This window comes from Cladosporium halotolerans (genome assembly GCF_011745625.1).
Source record: "Cladosporium halotolerans strain TM138-S3 chromosome Unknown Sca18, whole genome shotgun sequence".
Classification (NCBI taxonomy): Eukaryota; Fungi; Ascomycota; class Dothideomycetes; order Cladosporiales; family Cladosporiaceae; genus Cladosporium; species Cladosporium halotolerans.
In genome coordinates, this window is record NW_027191469.1 from 56,768 (window position 1) to 77,764 (window position 20,997).

At 55.8% G+C, this 20,997-nt stretch overlaps 7 protein-coding genes across 7 annotated transcripts; 3 read left to right on the forward strand and 4 right to left on the reverse strand.

Moving 5' to 3' along the window:
* Positions 1 to 509: 509 nt before the first annotated feature.
* Positions 510 to 6,437, forward strand: WHR41_05956 (uncharacterized protein; the record flags this gene model as incomplete). The annotated part of the gene is made up of 1 exon (XM_069374561.1): positions 510 to 6,437. One exon carries the CDS (start codon positions 510 to 512, stop codon positions 6,435 to 6,437), a length of 5,928 nt encoding a protein of 1,975 aa, XP_069228794.1.
* Positions 6,438 to 6,972: 535 nt separating this feature from the next.
* On the forward strand, positions 6,973 to 8,049 carry WHR41_05957 (uncharacterized protein; the record flags this gene model as incomplete). Its single annotated transcript, XM_069374562.1, has 1 exon — positions 6,973 to 8,049. One exon carries the CDS (start codon positions 6,973 to 6,975, stop codon positions 8,047 to 8,049), a length of 1,077 nt encoding a protein of 358 aa, XP_069228793.1.
* A 1,297-nt stretch (positions 8,050 to 9,346) lies between these two features.
* Positions 9,347 to 11,142, reverse strand: WHR41_05958 (uncharacterized protein; the record flags this gene model as incomplete). The annotated part of the gene is made up of 2 exons (XM_069374563.1): positions 10,368 to 11,142; positions 9,347 to 10,197 (listed from the first exon to the last, which is right to left on the reverse strand). Exons 1-2 carry the CDS (start codon positions 11,059 to 11,061, stop codon positions 9,347 to 9,349), a joined length of 1,545 nt encoding a protein of 514 aa, XP_069228797.1. The 5' UTR covers positions 11,062 to 11,142.
* A 413-nt stretch (positions 11,143 to 11,555) lies between these two features.
* WHR41_05959 (uncharacterized protein) lies at positions 11,556 to 12,929 on the forward strand (the record flags this gene model as incomplete). Its single annotated transcript, XM_069374564.1, has 1 exon — positions 11,556 to 12,929. The coding sequence occupies one exon, from the start codon at positions 11,556 to 11,558 to the stop codon at positions 12,927 to 12,929; it is 1,374 nt and encodes a 457-aa protein (XP_069228796.1).
* Positions 12,930 to 13,123: 194 nt separating this feature from the next.
* Positions 13,124 to 15,656, reverse strand: WHR41_05960 (uncharacterized protein). The gene is made up of 4 exons (XM_069374565.1): positions 15,267 to 15,656; positions 15,153 to 15,181; positions 14,942 to 15,090; positions 13,124 to 14,885 (listed from the first exon to the last, which is right to left on the reverse strand). Exons 1-4 carry the CDS (start codon positions 15,350 to 15,352, stop codon positions 13,800 to 13,802), a joined length of 1,350 nt encoding a protein of 449 aa, XP_069228726.1. The 5' UTR covers positions 15,353 to 15,656; the 3' UTR covers positions 13,124 to 13,799.
* A 607-nt stretch (positions 15,657 to 16,263) lies between these two features.
* On the reverse strand, positions 16,264 to 16,976 carry WHR41_05961 (uncharacterized protein). The gene is made up of 2 exons (XM_069374566.1): positions 16,568 to 16,976; positions 16,264 to 16,506 (listed from the first exon to the last, which is right to left on the reverse strand). The coding sequence occupies exons 1-2, from the start codon at positions 16,951 to 16,953 to the stop codon at positions 16,398 to 16,400; spliced, it is 495 nt and encodes a 164-aa protein (XP_069228727.1). The 5' UTR covers positions 16,954 to 16,976; the 3' UTR covers positions 16,264 to 16,397.
* A 913-nt stretch (positions 16,977 to 17,889) lies between these two features.
* WHR41_05962 (uncharacterized protein) lies at positions 17,890 to 20,850 on the reverse strand (the record flags this gene model as incomplete). Its single annotated transcript, XM_069374567.1, has 1 exon — positions 17,890 to 20,850. The coding sequence occupies one exon, from the start codon at positions 20,848 to 20,850 to the stop codon at positions 17,890 to 17,892; it is 2,961 nt and encodes a 986-aa protein (XP_069228724.1).
* Positions 20,851 to 20,997: the final 147 nt, after the last annotated feature.

Here is a 20,997-nt window from a genome sequence, read left to right on the forward strand (position 1 = left end):
GAAACGCCTTGAGAGTGATATTCGACGAGCGCATGTACGCTGGAGGATGCGCAGGGGAAGCCAATGAACTTTCTACTTGACACACGATACTTTATGAAAATCAGTGCCGAGTATGAAGTCAATAATCCTCGGCCAATGCCTGCTAGCTGGCTCGTAAGATTGCCATCTACGCTCCCGTCTCCGGCCTTCATCATTAGCATCTCGCCTCCGTAGCCGTAACCCCAATGCGCTACTGCACCAATCATATACTCACCATCTCTCCCCTACCGCGAACACAGTGCAAGTGACAGCGCACCAATACCATTGACCGCCTGGTAGCTCGCCCTTGTCGCAGACTGAGACAACCCGCCCGATCAGCGCTCGACCGCTTGCGACCTCCGGCGATCCTCTCTGTCCTCGCGCAAACAACCACCCACGCAATGTGGCCTTGAGTGCTCGAGCGTACTTGATACCAGGGCCTGTCGCAGGCAAACCCTCCCTGCCTCACGACTCGAGTCGATCCTACAAAAATGCCCTGGCAACCGCTGCCAGCAGTCGCGTTCGCCATCTGCGTATACCCTTTCCACGCGACTCAGACACAGGACCTCCCGCTCCAGGTCGGCGACCACATCTACATTATCGAACAAGGCGGCAAGAACCAGCAATGGTACCGCGGATACCTCGTCGCATCGCCGTCGCTGCTCGCCGGCCTCACCAGCAATCGGGGTCAGCAGCTAGAACACCGCGTCTTCTCCGGCATATTCCCTCGCAACTGCGTTGAGGTAAGAGAATTCCTTGGTGAGGAGAAGAGCAATGGTAGCACAACGCGTCCGGCGAGTCCGGTCTCGGTTGGAGGCACAGATGAGGACAACATCAAGGAGAGGAGGATGAGCCAGAAGCTTGTGGCTCGAAGGTTGAGTAGGGCGCACAGCAGAAAGAGAAGTCAATCGAACATCAAAGAGAAGGCAAGAGCACAGGGAATTGATTTGCAGCGCAACCCTCTGCCACGGCTTCCAAACGCGCCGAAACCGCTTGCACCGGTGCCGCTGCTCAGGGTGGGTGATGAGACCGTACAATCGGCCGAGGAGCCTCTGGTAGACGAAATCGCTTCTTGTCTGCGCGAATGGCACGATGCTCGGCTCCATGAGCTGCTGCTATCGCGCAGCTACCCTCAACTAGGACGGGTGCAAGATCTCATCAAGCGTCTCAGCACCAGCCGGCAGCAGCTGATGCACGACGTGATGACAACAAAGGAGCTCAGGAAGCTTCGAGAGGATACAGTATGGGATCTGGTAGCTGGCAACAAGCTCCTGAGTGACGAGGTTGTGGTACGCAGCTGTGCTGAGAAGGGTCGCCTTCTAACCGCCGACGACTCCGTGATCGAAATGACCAAAGATCAAGCCAACATGAGTACACTGGACCGACCGCCAAAAGCGCCTGCGGATATGCTCATGCTTTACCATATTATCGTCGATGTCACGAACTTCGTGTCCTCCGCAGATCAGCCTGCTACGTTGCAACTGTATCTCTGCTCGAAAGAATTTGGCGAGAAACCACAGCCTTTGACGGAGAATTATGCAATCTCCCTACCGATTGTGGACGCAGAGTCGAAGCCCTCCGACGATGAGTCCAAGACCCTCTTCGTCAATCTTACTGCAGCAGACCTTGGCATCGGACAAGAAAGCAATTCCCTTTACCTGGTGTTCAAGCTACTCAAGGACGAGCCTGTGCGGCAGACCCTCTCTCACCAGCCCGTACACGAACTCTCAAATCAGCCTTCCATGTCATCCATACCAAAGACACGCAACAGCTTGAAGAGTAGACGTAGCATGTTTGGAAGTCAGAAGAAGCAGGAGCCTCGCCCCGGAACAGCAAACTCAGAACGTCCACGTACAGGCCGCTCGAGCTCTTCTATGTCTGAACATCCTTCTATGCAAGAAAAGACCGTCAAGCGGACCGTTGGTGTCGGCGCCATTGACATCAGCAACGTTGCTCGTGATCAGTCGGAGCTCCGTACGAGCGTCACTATGTGGACGCCATCAACGCCTTCTGACGACCGGAGCAACGAAGATGCGGGCTGGAACGATATCATTCGCGAACTTGGACGCAGTCCGACGGGAGGTTTCTCCAAAGTGCCTGCCGTCAAGCGCTTTGATGTCTTTACGACAACCCTTCCTTCTCTCGATCTCGATTCGCTCATTCGCACCGCACCTACGCTCCTGCACAACATCCATACGACGCAGAAGCTTGGCTTTTCTGGAGTACCATCAAAGCCTCGAAGCGACATCTACCTCACCATCACGGAACCCCTGATCCCCAAGAACGCACAACTTGCCCACTCGAAATACGGCAACGTCCCGCTTAGTCAGCGCTGCCAAAGCGCTCTGGCTAACCTGCAACTCACTCTCGAAGTTCGCAAAGCAAGTGGCGAGAGGGTGGAAGACTGCATCTTCACATCGTCAAACCATCAAGGCCATATTGCATGGAGGACAACCGGCGTAGAAAAAGGCGAGGCTTGGAATCAGACGATCAGACTGTCGGTCCCTGCCGAAGATGTTCCCGGTTGCCATGTTGTCATGAGCATTGCGGACAGCCCGAACTTTCCATTCGCACTCGCATGGGTCCCGCTATGGGAAAACGATGCTTTCGTCCGTGATGGCGAGCACCATGTCTCGCTTTACGTCTACGACGAGTACAGCTCAAGCATCATCGGCGGAAAAGGCGCATACCTCGCGTTGCCACCATGGGCCAGGAAGACCGATTTCACCGAGGCCTCGGCCGCCATGGTCTCGCTGCGGACTTATCTCTGCAGCACAGAGTACTCTCAAGATCCTAATCTTCTTGGTCTGCTCAACTGGCGGGAATTTCACGGAGAGAAGCTTATTGAGATCCTCGACAAATTCTCCTTCGTGCCAGAGATCGAAATCGTCAAGCTCCTTCGACAAGTCTTCCAGTCATTGTTCGAGATTCTTGACGAATACGCCGGCAATGAAGTCTACGAAGATCTGGTCTTCTCAGACTTCGTGGTGCTGTTCCTGGTTGCCCGTGATCGCCGTTTCGACATGAAGAATGTCATCGAGGATTACGCCGCCACTCGTCATGATTGGCCACATGCGAGCCAATGTCTGGTCAGAGCATTCCACCGCCTGGTCAAGAATCCAATGGACTCTGAAGCTTCGAGAAAGCTTAGGGCCGCGCTCAAAGTCGGCGATCAAATGCTGCGATTGATTGTTGAAACAAGGCTACCATCGCCAAGTGAGCCGGATGTGCAGGAGGACGAAGCGAGCGCGCGGCATCCGGCTTTCGTAGAGGACTTGCAGAACCTCTTCGTGGCACTCATGGCGTTGATGCGCAACCCTATGCCTGTCCTTCTCGGAACGCAGACACTCGTGATTCAGCACTTCCACTCATGGTTGCCTGAGTTAGCCTCTTTCATGAGCCCGGCCGAAATCCTGGAGATCGCCACCAACTTACTAGACGCATGTGCACACGCCCAAGGCAAGCTCATTTTCCACCGCTTGGTCCTCATCATCAACTTCAGCCAACTGGAGATTTTCAAGCAAGCAGAGATCCGAGAGGCATTCGTCGCGAACACCTATCGATGGCTGGCACCGTACTGGGGTGCGACGAACGAGGTGACTCAGCAGTGGCGCAATCAGGTACGCCTCTGCTGTTCCGTTGTTGCAACTCAGACTTTCCAGCTTGGCGAAGAGAGCTGCCAGTACGTCCCAAAACTCGTCGAATCGTACGAAATTTTGCAGAAAGCCGAGCGTACACCAAGAAGAACATTGAGCCTCTTGTTCCCAACGAGCTACCCGTTCCCGGAGAAACGATCGCCGACCGAGGTGGATGTTGACGAGGCGATGCTGGAGATGTCAGCCCTCCTGGCTGCGGCTCTGACAACGCAGAAACGGCTATACTTCGACGCAAGTGTGGTCGATGTCCCTGGCGTTCTTCTTCAGGCCTTGAAAGTAGGGCAGAGCATCTTGAACTGCGAAGCCTTCCCTCGCAGCTGGGTGAGCTTGCACGTGAGCCACCACCGATATTCTATCCGGTCTCTGCAAAAGATCTCGGAAATCCTACTGGAGTGGATTCCTGACATCTACGCGCCCAACGCCGACGAGGCCTTCGAGTTCGACAACACCATCTGGCGACAATTCTTCGAGACGCTCTTCGCTGCGGTTAGCAGCCCAGCCCTAGCCATGGAGAGTTTTCCTGAACAGAAACGCAGAGCCATTTGGAAGATTGCGGGCGACGTCAGAGAGGAAGGCGCCCAGCTGCTCAAGCGCGCCTGGGAAGCCATCGGGTGGGAGACCGACGAAGAGAGCCGAGCGCTGCACGGCTTCACTCGTATGGGTGGCTACCAGGTCCAGTTCGTGCCGGATCTTGTCGCGCCTATCGTGCAGCTATGTCTCAGCAAACACGCCAGCCTCAGGAGCGTTGCTGTGGAAGTGCTGAGGAGCATGATCGTGGGCGCTTGGGAGATAGACCAAGACCTGGGCATCATTCAGAACGCCATGATCGACTGCTTGGACAGGTTGTGCCGCCAGAAAGCCGTGACAGAGGCGACCCTGCAGAAGACATTCATCTCGGAGATGATTACACGATTCGGCCGGCTCAAAGATTCCGGTGAGGACGACCTCTACCAAGCCGTGGTCGCTATGTTCAATAAGATTGAAGAGCTCCTCGGCATGCTTGACAACGTCCACACCAACGCGGTCGTTTCGAACGAGCCCGTGCAGATTATGAACACTTTGCGACTCATGGAGTTCCTTCGCAATGTGCAGAGTGAAGAAGCGTACATTCGATATGTGCACCAACTGGCTGATATGCAAGCCAACGCCGGCAACCACACTGAAGCTGGACTGGCGTTGAAGTTGCACGCCGATCGTTACCAGTGGGACACCACGGCTCAGACGCAGGAAATGTTCGAGCCCAAGATGCCAGCTCAGAAGGCCTTCGAGCGGAAAGAAGCGCTCTACTTCGAGATGGTGCAGCATTTTGAACGTGGGCGTTGCTGGCACAAGGTTCTCGCAGTGTACAAGGAGCTGGCGGAACAGTATGAAACCAACATTTTCGACTTTGGCAAGCTGGCGAGAGCGCAGCGCGCTATGGCTGGTGTCCACGAGAAGATCGCGAAGAACGAACGCTCTCCACCGAGGTACTTCAGAGTCGTGTACAAGGGTCACGGCTTCCCGGTCAGTCTGCGCGACAAGGAATTCATCTTCGAAGGTCATTCGACGGATCGCCTTGCGTTGTTTGAGGATCGCATCAAGCAGCTTCATCCTGCCGCACAGGTCTTGCGGACCGGCATCGAGCCTGAGCTTGAGGGTCAGTACCTTCAGATCTTTGCGGTCAGCATCCACAAGGATCTTCATCACACAGTCTATCAGCGCACGAAGGTTGCTCAGACTGTCCGTGATTACTACTTGCTTTCGAGCCCGTACAGGTTCTCTACGACGTCGCGGCAGCCCTTGAAGGATGTTCCGATCACCGATCAGCCTGTGGAGAAGATCGTCTACACCACTGTTGAGGCATTCCCAACAATCCTGCGTCGTGCGGAGATTGTCAAGACGGATGTTTCAATGCTTTCTGCCGTTGAAGCCGCTGTCGAACGGACAGCAAGGAAGACGCAGGAGCTTACCGCCTTGGAGAAGCGCATCTCAAGCGGCGACGAAGGGGCCAGAGATCAACTGTCCGAAGCTATCCTTCTTTCCGTCGATCCAAGCTCTGAGAGCAGCGTCGCCAGATACCGCAGCCTTCTACCTGCGGTCGCCACGAAAGACGACGTGTCCGAAGAGGTCGATCCTAACAATGTCGATCTGACCGGCGCAGAGCAACCTCAAATGGACACTTTCCAGTCGGCGCTCCACACCGCGCTCCTTGACCACGCACTCGTTATCCGCAGGTGTCTGTTCTTCTACAACCGCTCCGCGCACGTCGCCACCCGTGCCGAGCTCGTCCCCAGATTCGAAGCGACCTTCGAGCACGAACTCTCAATCTTATTCCCCGGGCAAGCGAACATCGTCGACTTCAGTGATATCCCGTCCCCCGACGCAGAACAGCCCCCCGCGAACGGCCAGCAAGCGACCGACGGCGCCGCCGCAGCCAACGAATCCGCGATCATCGACGACGGCCAGCCGGGCGAATCGGTCTTCCGGCGTGGAAGGAGACGCTCGCTGTCCTTCCTTAAGCGCGGCTCGATCAGCTCGCTCCGCGGCAGATTGTCAGAACACAGCCAGCAGAATGGAGGCGCGGACGAAAACGGGCGGGTGTCGAGGAACGAGAGCCGGAACCGTAGCCAGAGCCGCGGCAGGCTGAGTCTATTCGACAGACGGCCGAGCGTGGACACCAGGCCTGGCAGCGCTGCGGGCGGCGGCGGCACGCTGAAGAAGCGGCTGAGTTTCCTGTCGAATGGTGGGAGCTGGGGACATGCGACTTACAATGACGGGTATTAAGATTGAGGAGACTGATGGTGTGATGACTTGGGTAAGCCTCTTTTTCTTTTCTGTTTCTTTTCTTCTTCTACTTCATGTTTGTGGATTGGTTAGGTTTGGTTTGGGGAGGCTTTGATACCCTGGGGCTCTCGAAAGTGTATCAGTATTGCGTTTATGGCATTGGGTGCACACTGCATACTTTGTGTAGGATATTTTATAATCAGTACTTGTGTCAATTTCCCTCAATTGTTTGTAACTTTGACTCTCGAGTCCCTCCAGTCGGAGGTTGGCGATGCACTGTCTCAATGTCACACCACGGTTATGATGTCGCCGCAGCGATCGCGCCCCACGTTGTCCCGCATTGTCAGCTCTCTGTCGGACTTCATCCAACGCTCCTTCCTTGATTAAGACCATATCTGTGTGCACCCGACTTCGAACAAGGACTCTAGTTTGCCCGTTCTTACATATTCCGGCTCAACCACAAGATATCAAAAGTCTGCATTACCCGTCCCAGAGCCGGTCTTTTCATCGCAAAGGAAGACACTTTCGTCCCGACATGTCACAACCCACCATCAAGACCAGAGTGCTCATCATCTCGGACACTCACAATGCGCCTCTCAGCGAGAAGGGCGACGGAAAACCCATCGCCCCCTTCAAATCACCGCTGCCGTCAGCAGACCTCCTCATCCACTGCGGGGACCTCACAATGACCGGCCAGCAAGACGAATACCACCGGACGCTCGACATGCTCTCCGAGATCTCCGCGCCCGTGAAACTCGTCATAGCCGGTAACCACGATCTCTCGCTGGACCGCGACTTCGTCTCATCTCACCGCACGCACGACCCGCAACGCCGCCAACCGCCCTCTATGAGCGAAGAGGACGCTGACGCCCGCGTCAACGCCGCCAGGGATCTCTGGACCGCACCAGATGGCCGCGCAAAGCAAGAAGGCGTGACCTACCTGGACGAAGGCCTGCACACGATTCCCCTCCCCAACGGCGCAGTGGCGACGGTCTACGCTTCGCCGTACACGCCTGAGTTCTGGGACTGGGCGTTCCCCTACGAGCGGCACGAAGACCGCTTCAATGGACCTGGAACCGCGCTCTCAGACGCCGTCAGCATAGCGCCGTACCCTATGCCAACGCGCTCGAAAGCCGTGCGGCCGGTCGATATCGTCATGACGCATGGTCCGCCTTGGAAACGGCTCGATCCTACGGCGCGTGTTGAGGCAGTGGGGTGTCCGCATTTGCTGAGGGCGCTGATGAGAGCTAGGCCGACGCTGTGTTGTTTCGGGCATATTCATGAGGGGTGGGGTGCAGAAAGGGTGATGTGGGCGGAAGGGGCGGAGGAGGTTCCTGGAAAGGCTTGCTCCATTGAGGAGTGGCAGAAGGGTGGATGGGAGGACGGAGTTAAGGCGAGGGGTGGAGGTGGTGGGCTTGATATCACACCGATAAAGTGCGATGCGGAGGCTGCGAGAGAGAAACGGGCGGAGTTTATTGACATTTCGAAGGAGGGTAGCAAAGCTATCACGCCAGGTGAGGAGACGTTGTTTGTCAATGCGGCAATCATGGATGTTGCATATCGTCCAGTAAATGCGCCCTGGGTGGTCGACCTGGATCTTCCCGCAAGATAAGAGCTGAAGCTGTAGTTTTATGGATTGTGACTGTCAAGTACGGTTGACGGAACCGTGGTGCAGTATTCGCATGTCAGAACCAATGAATAAGTATTGTAATGGTCAAGGGCCCACAATACTCAACTTCTCGCAGACACCGTCCTTTGTGCGCCACGTCCTCTTCATCGTACATTTAGCGGAAAGGGGGATGTTTTCACAGTTTCCCAACGCATCTCTGAACAGATTGTTTTCTATTGAGCATATGTGACAAATAAGTCTGCGCTTTTGACATTTTGCATGTGGAGTATCCGCCCCTGGCGAGTTGAGACGAGAGACGTACATCACCTCATCGACCCTCACATTTTGGGCATTGTCTATATAACAGCACAAAGAAAGCCAAAATCGAATAGGAACGTCAAAAACGTCGCCTCTTTGGCTTAGTGGTACAGCGTGTCACTCGTAATGACAAGATCCCTCGTTCGATTCGGGGAAGGGGCAGTCCTTTTGCGGGCACTCCTTTTGACCAGGGGGTTCAATATCACCCCGCCCCTGCTTCGATACCCCGCTTGTGTGGGGATAATTAGTTTTTCGGCATGCTGTAGAACCGTGTCACCTGTCTGGATATAATAATCAACGGAAACCCACCCTTGCGTGACATTTTTGGCCTGGGTGACACAGATGGTGAAACTTTCCGCTGCGATGGACGACGCGTACCAGTCAACAGAATAATCAGTCAGCGATGAGACTTCGATCATCTCACATCCCGTAATCAGTATTGCGTCCGTTCTCCAAAAAGCTTGCACTCCCGTCAGTGGAAACTGCGAACGAGATGTGAGGCAGCGATTAATGAGAAGACCATCCCAACCCTGCGCCGTCAAAGAAACGCCACACACGCCCTGGGACCACAAACGGGCGGTAACTGTGATTGAAGATAACAATCAACTGATTGAACATACATCACACAGGTGTTCCTTTGGTTTCGGAGAGCCAAAAGTCGATCATCTCTTTGCTCAAGTCCCGCAACAGCGCACATCCCGCAGCTGTTCACGTTGCTTCTATCGCTTACGGTTGTATTGTATGTTCCCGCACGAAAATGCAGCGTACTAGAAGGTCTTCTCCGACTTCAGACACATTTGACGGACCTTGACAACTGCTAAGAACTTCCTGCAAAAGCAACGTGAACACATCCATGAAACGCTAAACGTGAATTGCCGTCGCCCCGAGCGAAAGACTGTGCGGACATTTTGTTCGATTCTTCTATATGCAAACCCTACCAAGATGCAGAATCACCATCGCTACAGTATTCAACCTCATTCCCTCAACCCCTCCTCCTCCTCCTAACATATGCCCTGTACCCTAAAATTCCCACACAACTCAGCACACAAAACCCGACGGCAACCTTATAACCATACATGTAGTTCGGCGCCTGCTTCGCCGGCCACAGCGCCAACGGCATGGCCGAGTTGCCCACAAACAGCAACGACACGGTCCAAGCAACCAGAATGGCGCGCTCCGTCGGCTGGCTCTTGAACGTGTCGCCCAGCCAGCTCATGATGAGCGGCTCGTTGATGACGGTGGTGAACGAGAGCAAGAACGCAGCCATCTTGAGACCATCGGACGCCGGCCACGCGGCGAGAATAGAGGCGCAGACGAGCTGGATGGCGTTGACGAAGATGGCGAGCTGCCAGCGCATCTGCAGGCGGTCGGAGAGGGAGGCGAAAAGGATGGCGGAGAAGATGCTGATGCCGTAGGCGCCGACGGGGATGTTGGAGACTTCGGTGACGGAGAAGCGCTTGGAGCCGTCGGTGTTGCGCAGGCTGTCGAGGAAGAGGTTGAAGTAGGCGTTTGTTTGCTGGGCCCAGCCCCAAGGTGCGTAGGCGAGGAAGATGAGGGCGAAGGCTGGGCTGAACATGGTTTTGGCGGCTTTGCGGAGGAGGGGCATGATGGGTTGTGGGCTGAGGGACTGCGTGCGCTTGCCGATGGTTTTGAGGCGGAGGATGGCGGCGGTGCGTTCGTCTTTACGGAGGTAGCGGGCGCGGGTGTTGGTTGGATAGTCAGGGATGGTAAAGTAGGCGATGGTGGCGCTGACTATTGTCATGATGCCGTTGATGATGAAGAGCCATCTCCAGCCTGGCAGTCCGGCTCGGGAGTCGAGAGTCTGGTGGATGGCTGATTGCATTGCGAAGGTGAACTAATTGGGACGTTAGTTCAGTCTTATGGTACTTTCCTCACGCATCAACTCGTTTTGCATGAGAGCTTCTGAGGACGACCGTCATCAGATGACTTACTGCAAGACCGTTAGCTTTCGTTCATTCATGGTAGTGATAAGCAGTTCTTACCCATGCTCCCAACGTATGATGCCGAAAGATAGATAGCCTGGCGTTTTGCCATCTCACGCGGCGTGTACCAAGACAATAGCAGGACAGTGGTTCCTGGCCACGCACTGGCCTCACACATGCCTATCAGCCAACGGAGGACATACATAGGCTTCGGTGAGCTCGCGATCGCCATGCAGCCAGTCAAAAGGCCCCAGACAATCTCCAAGGACGGAAGCCAGAGCGACGGCCGTACACGCATCATGATCAGGACAGAAGGAACCATAAAGATAGCAAAAGCGATGGTGAAGTAGATGTCAAGCCAGTTGAGGACATTGGTTCCTTCGAGGCCTAGATCGTCGCGCATGCCAGCGGTATAGGCGGCTTTGTAGTTCGTCTGGTCGATTTTCTTCATAATGATCGAGATGCAGGCGTTCGGAAGGAATATGAAGTCGAGCTTGCGGACGAGTCGTTTTTCGGAGGCTGCCCGTACCGATGCATCTTCAGGGCTTTCGACGTCGTCCCAGGGTGCCGCGTCGTCGCTATCGCTCTCTGTATTTGAGGGTTGGCTTTGTGGACCAGAGTCTTTTTGCTGCAAGCCACTTCCATTGCTTCTTTGCACTGGCGTAGTGCTTGAGATCTCCTGCACCTGAGTGATGGGGCCGTCGGCGTTCACATCAGCATGCTTCGCCGTGTCTTGCGCTTGCGAACGGCCCATGATGGCCTCTCGGATGCTTCAACAAAAAGAGAAGTGAATAATGGAAAGATCATGCTAGGTTTGAAGGATGATGCAGCTTTTGCTTAGTGTAGTTGGCCTTGAGCCAAGGTGGGCCGGGATGTCCAAGCGTGCATAAGGAAGTGCCCGGCGAATGTTGACATGTAGTATTCATCATCGGATGCCAGGCTTTCAATGCCCGACCGAGGGAGCCATGTTGTGGATGTGAAACGACTTTAATCGATAGAGTATACAGATAGACTTTCCTCAGCACGTACGGTCCGCTAATTCCTCCCAATGACCACAACGACAGTCGAAATGCTCTCTCTTCACGCCCGACCATCATGGTTGCAGAAGAGAAACGGAGGGCGAGCCAGTCAAATTCGGCGGATTGTCACCTCGCCCCACCAGCACTTCGGCAAATCACCAAGCGACAGCCTGCAGCCGATCCAAAGTAAAACCCACGCCTGCATGCATGGGACGGTGATAAACGAACGATGGATACAACAGCCGCAGTCCTCATCCTCGACCTCCCGGCACCGGCCCTCGCCGGTATAGACCTGCTCTCCTTCACGACAACGCCACGCTTCCGCGGCGTCAAAGACCTCCCACCGGGCCTGCATTTCGTCTTCACAGGCTCCAGCACCGCCTTCTCCGTCCGCCACGGCATCTGGTTCCGCGTGCACGATCGCCACCAACTCACCATCGCCCGTTGGCAGCAACCCGACGAGACCCTCGCCGTCGAAACCGACGAGACCGAAAAGTTGAGATGGCGCGCCAACATCGGCGAAGTCTGGGAGAAAGGCCTGACGCCCTATCGACAAACCTCATCGACCAAAGACAACGACGAAGAAGCCCACGATGAATCCGGCGACTGGCTCCCACTGACCTCCTACATCACCGACTCCCTCCTCAGCCGCATAACCCAAGGCTCCTCAACGCCCTGGCACCTGACCTCCGCCTCCTCCGCGCCGCAAGACCTCGACGAAATCCCCGGCCTCGGCGCCTCCTCCAGCGCCACGCACCCAGAACCAGCCCTGCACTTCCTCCCCATCGACCTCAAACGCACCTGGCGCGCCGACGCCACGGGCCGCGAGCGCACCGACGCCGCGCAAGACCGCTCCTGGGCACTGAACGACCTGCTCACGCAACAGGACTCGCCAGACGGCACCGAGATCCTCGGCGAGCTGCAGTTCTGCTTCCTGACGCTGCTGACGCTGAACAACTGGTCGTGTCTGGAGCAGTGGAAGCGGATCCTGACGCTGCTGTTCACGTGCAAGAGCGCCGTGGGCGCGAAGCCGGATTTGTTCGTGCGCGCGATCGCGACGCTGAGGCTGCACTTGATGCATTGCAAGGATGCCGAGGGCGGGTTGATCGATTTGGCGGATGAGGGTGGGAATCTGCTGAAGTCGCTGCTGGCGCGGTTCCGCAAGGGTTTGGAGGGTATGGTGCCGCGCGCTGAGGAGGTGCAGGATGTGCTGGATGAGCTGGACGATCTGGAGGCGTACCTCCGGGACGAGCACGGGTGGCAGTTCGGTGGATCGTTTGCGAAATCTGGCTTGCTGGAGCTGGAGGACGGGGAGCAGGTGCGGATGGACACGACGGCTTACGATGAAGATGATGAGACGGGCGAGTATGCGCCGTTAGTGGTGGATTTGAGCCCGGAGCAGGCGAAGTTGTTGGGGCTGGGGGATGCGGTGGATTTGAGAGCCAAGTTGAAAGAGGCGAGTTTGCAGGCGAGGAACGAGGCCGAAGATGGCGATGAAGGAGCAAAAGCTCACGCTGCACAAGCCTCTAAGGACGATTCCGATGCTCAAGACGACGCGGACGAGGAAATGGACGATCTTGAAGACATGGACGCGCGGTATTGAACGATGCATCACCCCGCTTACGACTTGAATGACCATCAAAAGCGTTCTTTGATTCTTCCTGTACAACATATATCATCAATGCACTACCCACTTGACCTTCCGGGCATCCTCCTCACATTCCTTTCCTGTTTCCTTCCCTTCCATGGCGAATTGCGCGACTTCGAAATCACAGGAAAGAGACAATGATGGGAGCATATGTTCAAATGTTCGTGGCGATTGTGGGCCCAGAATGCATGTATGCAGCCCAGTCCTGTTATGTACCAGTTTCCTCTCCGGTTCCTTCTCCTCTCTCGGCGACGGTTGACGTCTACTCTTCCCTTCGTACCCTGTCTTACCTCATCTCGATCCTCTTCAAGAGCTCGCACTGTGAGCCTCTCTCCAAGGGAGATACGTTCCGTCTCTTCGTGCCCAAAAAGTAAGAAAATCCCAGAGACAAAAAGCAAAAACGCCATCGCCCGTCTAGAGCGTTCACAATCCAGATCCTCCCTACTCTTCTCTTCCTCTTACCTTCACTCAACCTTCCTTCTCACCCTATCTCACATCGTCTCATCACATCCCCTCCTCCATCCCCACATTCCGCCACCACGGCGTGCCAGAGCCCGTCGGATTAACCAATCCCTCCGCATCGCCCACCTGCCTCCTCTCACTAACCTCCCGACGAGCCGACAAGTCTCCCGCGCCCTTGCTCTTAAGCCGCATAGCCATGCTGGAGAGCGTCAGGCTGGGGACCTCCCTCTCCCTCTCCCTCTCCCTCTGCAGTCTTCCGACGCGCGCCAATCCTTGGGTCGAACGCGAGGCGGGCCCATTGTTCTTCGCAACACCGCCCGGGGCAGCGGCGATGGACCATTCGTCCCTCATGACTGGTCGTTGTCACTGCAGGGGCTCGGAGCTCGAGGACAGGCGATTGAGGTGCAGGTAGACGTCGGTGCCGTAGCCCTCCATGGAGATGAGCTTGAGGTCGCCACCGAAGTAGCGCGCGTACAGGCGCGAGATGGGCAGGCCGTAGCCGAAGCCGGCCATGGGGGCCTTGAAGTCCGATTTGTTGAAGTCCGGGTCGAGGTTGGGGGTCTGGTCGACGGTCGTGTACATGTAGGTCCAGACGAGTGGGATGCTGGAGCGGGGAATTCCGCCGCCTTCGTCGCTGACTTTGATCGTGATGTCCTCGCGGCCTTCGCTGACGATCACCTGCGTGACGGGGAATTCCTCCTTGTCGGCGCCGTGGGTTTCGACGACGGCGCGCAGGCTGTTCTTGAGGGTTTCGAAGAGCATGTGCGACAAGTGGCCGGGCACGTACATGAAGTTGAGGTCGGGTGGGCAGACGAGGCGGACCTTGGGCGCGTCGAAGAGGCCGTAGTGGTCCTCGCAGACGAAGCGGGCGTTTTCGATTGCCTCCTGCGCCAGGTCGCGCACGTTGGTGTTGGTGCAGATGATGCCGACGTAGTTGGGATCCGAGTGCGTGCGTTGATCTGTCAGGGCGATGTGTTGGCCGATAAGCATGCGGATGCCTATACGGCTCATGTAGAAGCGGTCGAGGAAGGCCTGGATGTTGTGGTCTATCTGCATACGCTGCCGCTTGCGCTTGTATTCCAGAATTCCCTGTGCGACGGTCGTCACGACCGGATCGTGTCTTCGTTTGATCTTCTCCAAAAGCCCGGCGAATTTGTTGTTGTAATCGGCCAGCTCTGGGGGCCAGCTCCCACTGTCTTCCGATATGCCGCTGTAGTATTTCCGCAAGCCGTTCACTCTTGAGTCACCGTTCCCGTTCCCGTTGCCGTTTCCATGCCCATTCTCTTTGTCGGCTGCCTTCGGCGGTTGTGATCTATACTGGCCTGGTTTGATACTGGGATTTGGGGATGTTTCACTTAGAGCTTTTGCGACTCTGGGGTTCTTGACAGGTCTTGAAAGGCGCTCCTTGACTTCTGTGGTAAGACTGGGTTTTTGTAAGGTTGTGATTTCCTGGTAAGAGAGATCAGCTTCTCCATCTGGGTGATTGCTCAGTCGTCTAGTCCTACCTCAAATGACTGCGCATACCAGTCCTGCACCCTCTTGATGCTGGGCATCTCGTTCAAGCCATCTGGAAGGTCTGCGAGCTCTTCCACACGATGCGCCAGGCGGATAGGAAGCTCCTCTGAGAGGAATTGTGAGGCTCTGAATAAAGTGCCTGGGATAGTTGCGATTAGCCGAGAGCCTCAATGCACCGCAATGGCTTGAATGAGCACTCACCCGTCGAAGGATTACTTCCAAATTGCACCCTGTATATCGAATTCTGTCAGCGCCAGTCCCTTCGAGAATGTTCATTCCACCCTTCCGCAGCCGATCCACCCAGCCAATGCGTACATTTGTCTCAGCGACACACCCGTGGCCGGGAAGTTCGCATAGTGCTTGATTGTGTTGGACAGCTCGGCCGTCGCTTTCCAGGCCATACTGCCGGGTTTGTGGGAGGCGAAAGGCCCGAAGGCCTATGCCGAGGTGGTGTATGGAGGTCGTGGGTGCGGTGCGTCACGGCGGCGGTGATGGGACGAGTCGCTGCGGTGGGCGATTGGGAAAGCAGTGGGAAGGAGAGAGGTGAAGAATGGACTAATAGTACAGGAGGGAGGGGTGCATCGCGAGAGGGAAGACTGAGCAGACTCGCGTGAGTCGGAGAGTTGACATGCTCGGTGAGTCTTGCAGCACCGCTACCGCAGCGGCAGGCTAGGGCAGACGTCAGAGCTCTGGCCGCGGGGATTGGCGCGGGCGCCGTCGATGCTGTGCAGCCGGGCGGGCGGAGCCCACCAGAGGGCGAACCACATCCCACGCCCTGCCGAGGCCCGCCGTGTGAAGTGTATTTTGTTATTTTCACTGCTGCAAGAGGCTCTGAGTCAATGGGATGGCTTGATGGAGGATCAGTCGGCGACGCTCAGATCCATCAACATCGACTTCACTTGACAAGGCCGCAACATCGCCGTCTTGATCGCATCGTGGCATCATCGTAGCACACATCATCCGCCATCTGTTGCCCACAAAATTCCCCAGACTCCCTCCGAGCGAAGTGTGGGCACGCGAGCACGACCGCCCTGCCTCGGACAAACGCGGGTTCACCTATCTGCATCTTTGACCTGTTCGGGTCTCGATTTCCACCAAACATGTCGTTCGAGAGACACACTGCCATCTCCCCGTCCTCGTAAGCCGATACTACGCGGGCTCGATTTCGTGTTTTGGGCGGCCAATCGAGGGTTACAGCACGTGATCTTCAGCTTCTCGGCGAGAAACGGCTGTCACATGTCAGGTCATGTCATGAAATGTTGACCATGGCTCTCGTCTCACGTGTGGGAAATGGATCCCAAAAGACGAATCTTGTGGGAGCAAAAAAAATTCATTGATCATCAATCATCATAGCAGTCCTGGGGACGATCCATCAAGTCTCCAATGGCGACACAACTCAATCTCTTTCATCCTGTCAACAAGCACCAGATTAGGCATGCCCATCCGTCAACATCCAGCAGCGTTCGTACCCTCTTCAACCAGCAGACAACCAATAAACGTTCCGGCAATCACAGAGAGGAAGTATCCTACATTCATCGTCATCGCAGCCAGCATTCTGAAAATTAGAGCAATCAGCACTTGTCTTCCACACGCGACAGAACAAGCCACCAACTCACATCAAATAGCCAACGCCAACGGCCACAACATCCACTTCAGCTGCCAGTAAAGATCCCCTCAAACCCTTCGTCCTCGTTCTTCCACGCCCAAAATCCCTATTACCACTTTTGTTTTGCTTCTCTCCACCTTCCTCCGCATGACATCCCATGATCTCTTCCTCATCTTCGCCACTCTCCCCACGGTTGTTGAATAGAATCGCCAATTTTCTCTTCACTACCTGAAGACCGCGCGAGACTACGCAAAGCAGTACGATGAACAGACAAGTCAGTGCGTACTGGGTCTGCGTTCTGGGCTGCCACGAGGCGATGTACAGAGGCGTTGAGGTTGAGGCGAAGAAGGTCATTGGCATCTCTTCCGAAGACACAAGAGGGCTGAGGTGAGCCATTGCTGTCCCTCTTTTTCCGCCGGTTTGGGGTGGCGCTGGCGAGAGAATGGAAATCGTCTCTCTGGGTAGCGATTGATTGTAGCAGAGGACTGTCAAGTCCAGGCCGGTGTCGATTGACAGCCTTCGAAGCATCCAGGTCCAGAACTTCCGGCCCATCGACAGGGAAAGAAAGATCCTCCGCTCGAAAACATCGAGATAGATCAAGCCAAAAGCAGCACAGCCAAACATCACCCCAACGACAAATTCCCGCACCTACACCAGCCCATGGCACCGCTCAAACCCACGCACACGCATGCACGCCCAAACCATTAATAATAAAAAAATCACTCGATCAACAAAACTACTGCAGGCTTCCCAAATCCATCAACCGCCAACGGCGCTCGCTCGCATCTAGCACAGCAACCTACCTCGCAAACTTGCTCATATGTTCTTGGCAAGACCAACGCAAGGCACCTCGCCTACCTACCTACAACTTGCACACGCAACAGCCAACCTTGATGACCATCAATGGCTCTTCTCTCGACCTCTGCTCTGTGAGATGTAGTTGATCGCCGCTCCCTCGCCGTTGAAAGAGATTAGAGAAAGTTGCTCGATACGTCCATCCGTCAACAGCCTAAAGACTCGCAATGTCTGTATCTATGCTCTGTAAATCTATGTCTATGATGAATTAATAATCGTAGTGCAAGCGATCGGTCTATCAAGGGTATCAATCGCTCAGCGACGTCAAACAGTGAAAATGAAAACGAAAATGAAAATGCGACATGAAAAGCAAACCCACCGCGCGCCAACGCTATGCCCAACCTGAACCAACATGCAAATGAAACCAAACCAAACGCTAACCCATCTCTTTTCGCGAAACCCGACTGAAATTCAAGCACCAAAAGCCCCCCCAAAAAAAAAATGACAATAGTAATAATAACAATGGAAACCCATCTCTTAAAAACTGAACAACCCACTCCTCTTCTTCCCAAACGGATAAACCACAATAGCGCTCAAGAACAACCCCACCGTAATGCCAATCGCGACCTGAATCACGCTGTAACCGACATTAAACGCAATGCTGTTCAGGCCGCCGCCCGCCGCGATGGCCGCCGCGTCCAGCGTGCTGCTGCCGTTGGTCGCGTTGCCCGTGATCTGGTCCGCGGACGTGATGCCCGAGACCAGGGAGCCGGAGACGGCGAGGCCGGAGGGCACCTGCACGAAGATGGCGGGCAGCATGGCGGCGGCCGCGAGGCCGTAGCCGACGCGGCGCGTCTGGCGGACGAAGGTGGACTCGGCGTCGGAGTTGGCGTGCGAGTGGCCGTGGGATTCGAGCTTGGTGGGCGGGTCGAGGTGCTTGTCCTTGCGGGGTTTGATGTGGAGGACGGAGCGCTTGAAGGATTTCCAGCGCGGGCGGAGCCGGTCTTCCCAGAGGTCGAGGGCGCGGTTTTCGATGCGCGAGCCGATGCGGGAGTAGAGGTTTGCGATGACGCCGATGGCGAAGGCGCCGAGGGTGTTGGAGACTTGGGAGTTGCCGGAGAAGCGCTCTGACGAGAAGAAGTTGACGATGTAGCCGACGAAGGCGATGAACATCATCATCGGGGCTTGCTTCCATTTGGCCTGGTTGATGATGATCAGGCACATGGTGAAGCCTGGGACGAAGAAGAAGAACCAGTGGCCGGAGATTTGGTTCTTGCAGGTTGTGGAGGACACGGCGTTGCGGTCGATGATTCCGTAGATAGCAGTGCCTATCGTGATACCGAAGCCAAGGAAGAGCGAATAGATGATGGCGTAGACCATACGCACGCTACCGGCGACGATGCTGCGGCTTTGCAGTTCGAGCGAGGCGCACAGCACGATGTAACCCGGAAGGATGAGCGCGATGGAAGACTGAGCCAGGGCAGAGAAGCAGAAGAGGTCACCTCCGCGGATGCTACCGAAAGCACGAGCGAGGAAAGAAGTGATGACAGCGGCGCCGATTTCGAAGACGTTGGCGTAGAGGTCTGAGCGAGGAGCGACGACGAGTTGAAGGATGCCCACAAGGCAACCCAGAATGAAAGCGATAGGCAGGTCGATCAATCGTGCACCGAAAGCGAAGGGTCCAACGCACACAGATGCCAGGCCGTAGATTGGAATGCGAACCCAGGTGCTGTGCTTTGGCTTACGCGAAGTCACCTCCTTCAGCCTGGCCGTGGCGTCCTCAACCCCAATTCTGTCGTGAACCACCTCCTTGTACACTTCGTGAACATCTCTGAGCTTACCAAGATCCAAGCCTTGCGCAACCTTCACCAGCTTGACTTCAGTCGTATGCGTAGTCGGGTCGTCAAAAGACATGATCATAGATCCGGGAATATAAAGAAATTGAGCCTCAATCTCCAGAACGCGTGAAGACATGGACATGTACTCCTCCAGACGATGAGTAGGCGCACCGTACTGCATCAGGGCACGGCAAAGCTTCATGAGGTATTTTTGCCTGGCAATGGTTTCGGCAATGTGGACTGTGATCCTGATCTCGTCCGCAATCTTGGGCCGGCTCTTCTTGTAAAGGGCGTTAATGGCGCTTCCGCTGCGCGACTTCTTGCCAAGAGCCTTTCGCTTCTCAGCTTCTTTCTGCTGCTCCTTCAGGCGCTGCTGCACCTGCTCTCCAAGACCAGTGACACTGGGAGAGCCGAGAGCGGAGGACGATCCGATGAGCTGCGCAAGAGACGATGACGACGGGCTTCTGTGCTTGGGAGAATACCAATGGCGCGACGACCCAGACCTGCGATGATCCGGCGTAGAAGCACCCGACCTAGGCGGGGAGTTGTTCGGGGTGGGCTCGGCACTGTAGATAGCAGTGTCGCCGCTGTACGATCTCATATGAGCCTTTGGGAGGTTGCTCGACGAGCGACGATGTCCCTCATGCTCGTGCGGGTGCTGGTAAAGCTTAAGCAGGTTTCCTAGGATTCCGCCTCGGTACTGCTCAGGACGCGGGTGGTAGTCTTCGATGAATCCGGATTCCTCGGTGGGTGTCACCGCGCCAGAGCGAGAACCCGAACCAGTCTCGGCGTGGAAAACATGCTGGTTGTGGAGCGTGTGCCTTCGCACGAGCTTCTGTGCTTCCGACGCCTCCATTCCTTCAGGGCGAGCGGACGTTGGAGGCGTAGGGAAGTACTCATCGTCATCGTCATCCATAATGGCACTCTCATTCCTGTGGCGTTTGAGCTCCCTGAGCGGGATGTTGTCCATGCGAAGCTCTGGCACACTCGATCTTCCAAACTTCTTACGTTCTGGAGACACCTCTCTGGAGTTGGGGTCGGAGTGGAAACGCTCCGATTGCTCCAAGCGCTTTCCTCGTTCAAAGGCTTCCTGGGCCTTCTTCTTCCGCCACTTGCCCTGCTCATCCCCACTCTCGATTTCCTCCTCAATGGTGGCAGTCGGTGTGCCGTTATCCGACGGTGACCTTCGAATAGCAGGCCGAGGTCGAGGGAGCGTTCCATCGAAGGCCCTGTAGATCTGGGCTGTTTGTTGCGGTGAAAGGTCGGGGATGAGAGATTTGTTGCTTTCGTCACGAGGCGTCAACAGGGCATCACCGCTGCTAGGCGGCTGCCAGAGACCACCACCAACGGGCGTTACTTTCCCGCTGGCTTCCGGCGAGTCTTGCTTGCCGGGCGGAGGCGGCGACAGGGCTCTACCCCGATTCGGCATGTCAATGAAGCTGTTGCGTGCACTGCGTCCTCGAGGGTCTTCGCCGAAGCCGACTCGCTTCTTCTTGTTGTCCTTGGGCTTGTCGCCACTGCGGCTTTCCGGCCGGCTGCCCTCGGCGCTCGACATGTTGGTGCTGATCAGCTTTGGCGAGTTGTGCGCAGGCGAGGCTGTCACGTTCACGGCAGCATAGTCGGCGAACGGATCGGACAATTCCTCGACCGGGGTAGACATGTTGGTAACGACAGGCCCGGGTCGACGGACCTGGGGTTAGGGGGAACAAAGAAATCCAGTAGTCGTCCAGATGAAATTATCGATGCTTTCAGTCGACTCAGAGATTATACGTCCAGTTTGGCCGGGTCGAACAAAGAAACTCGTGGC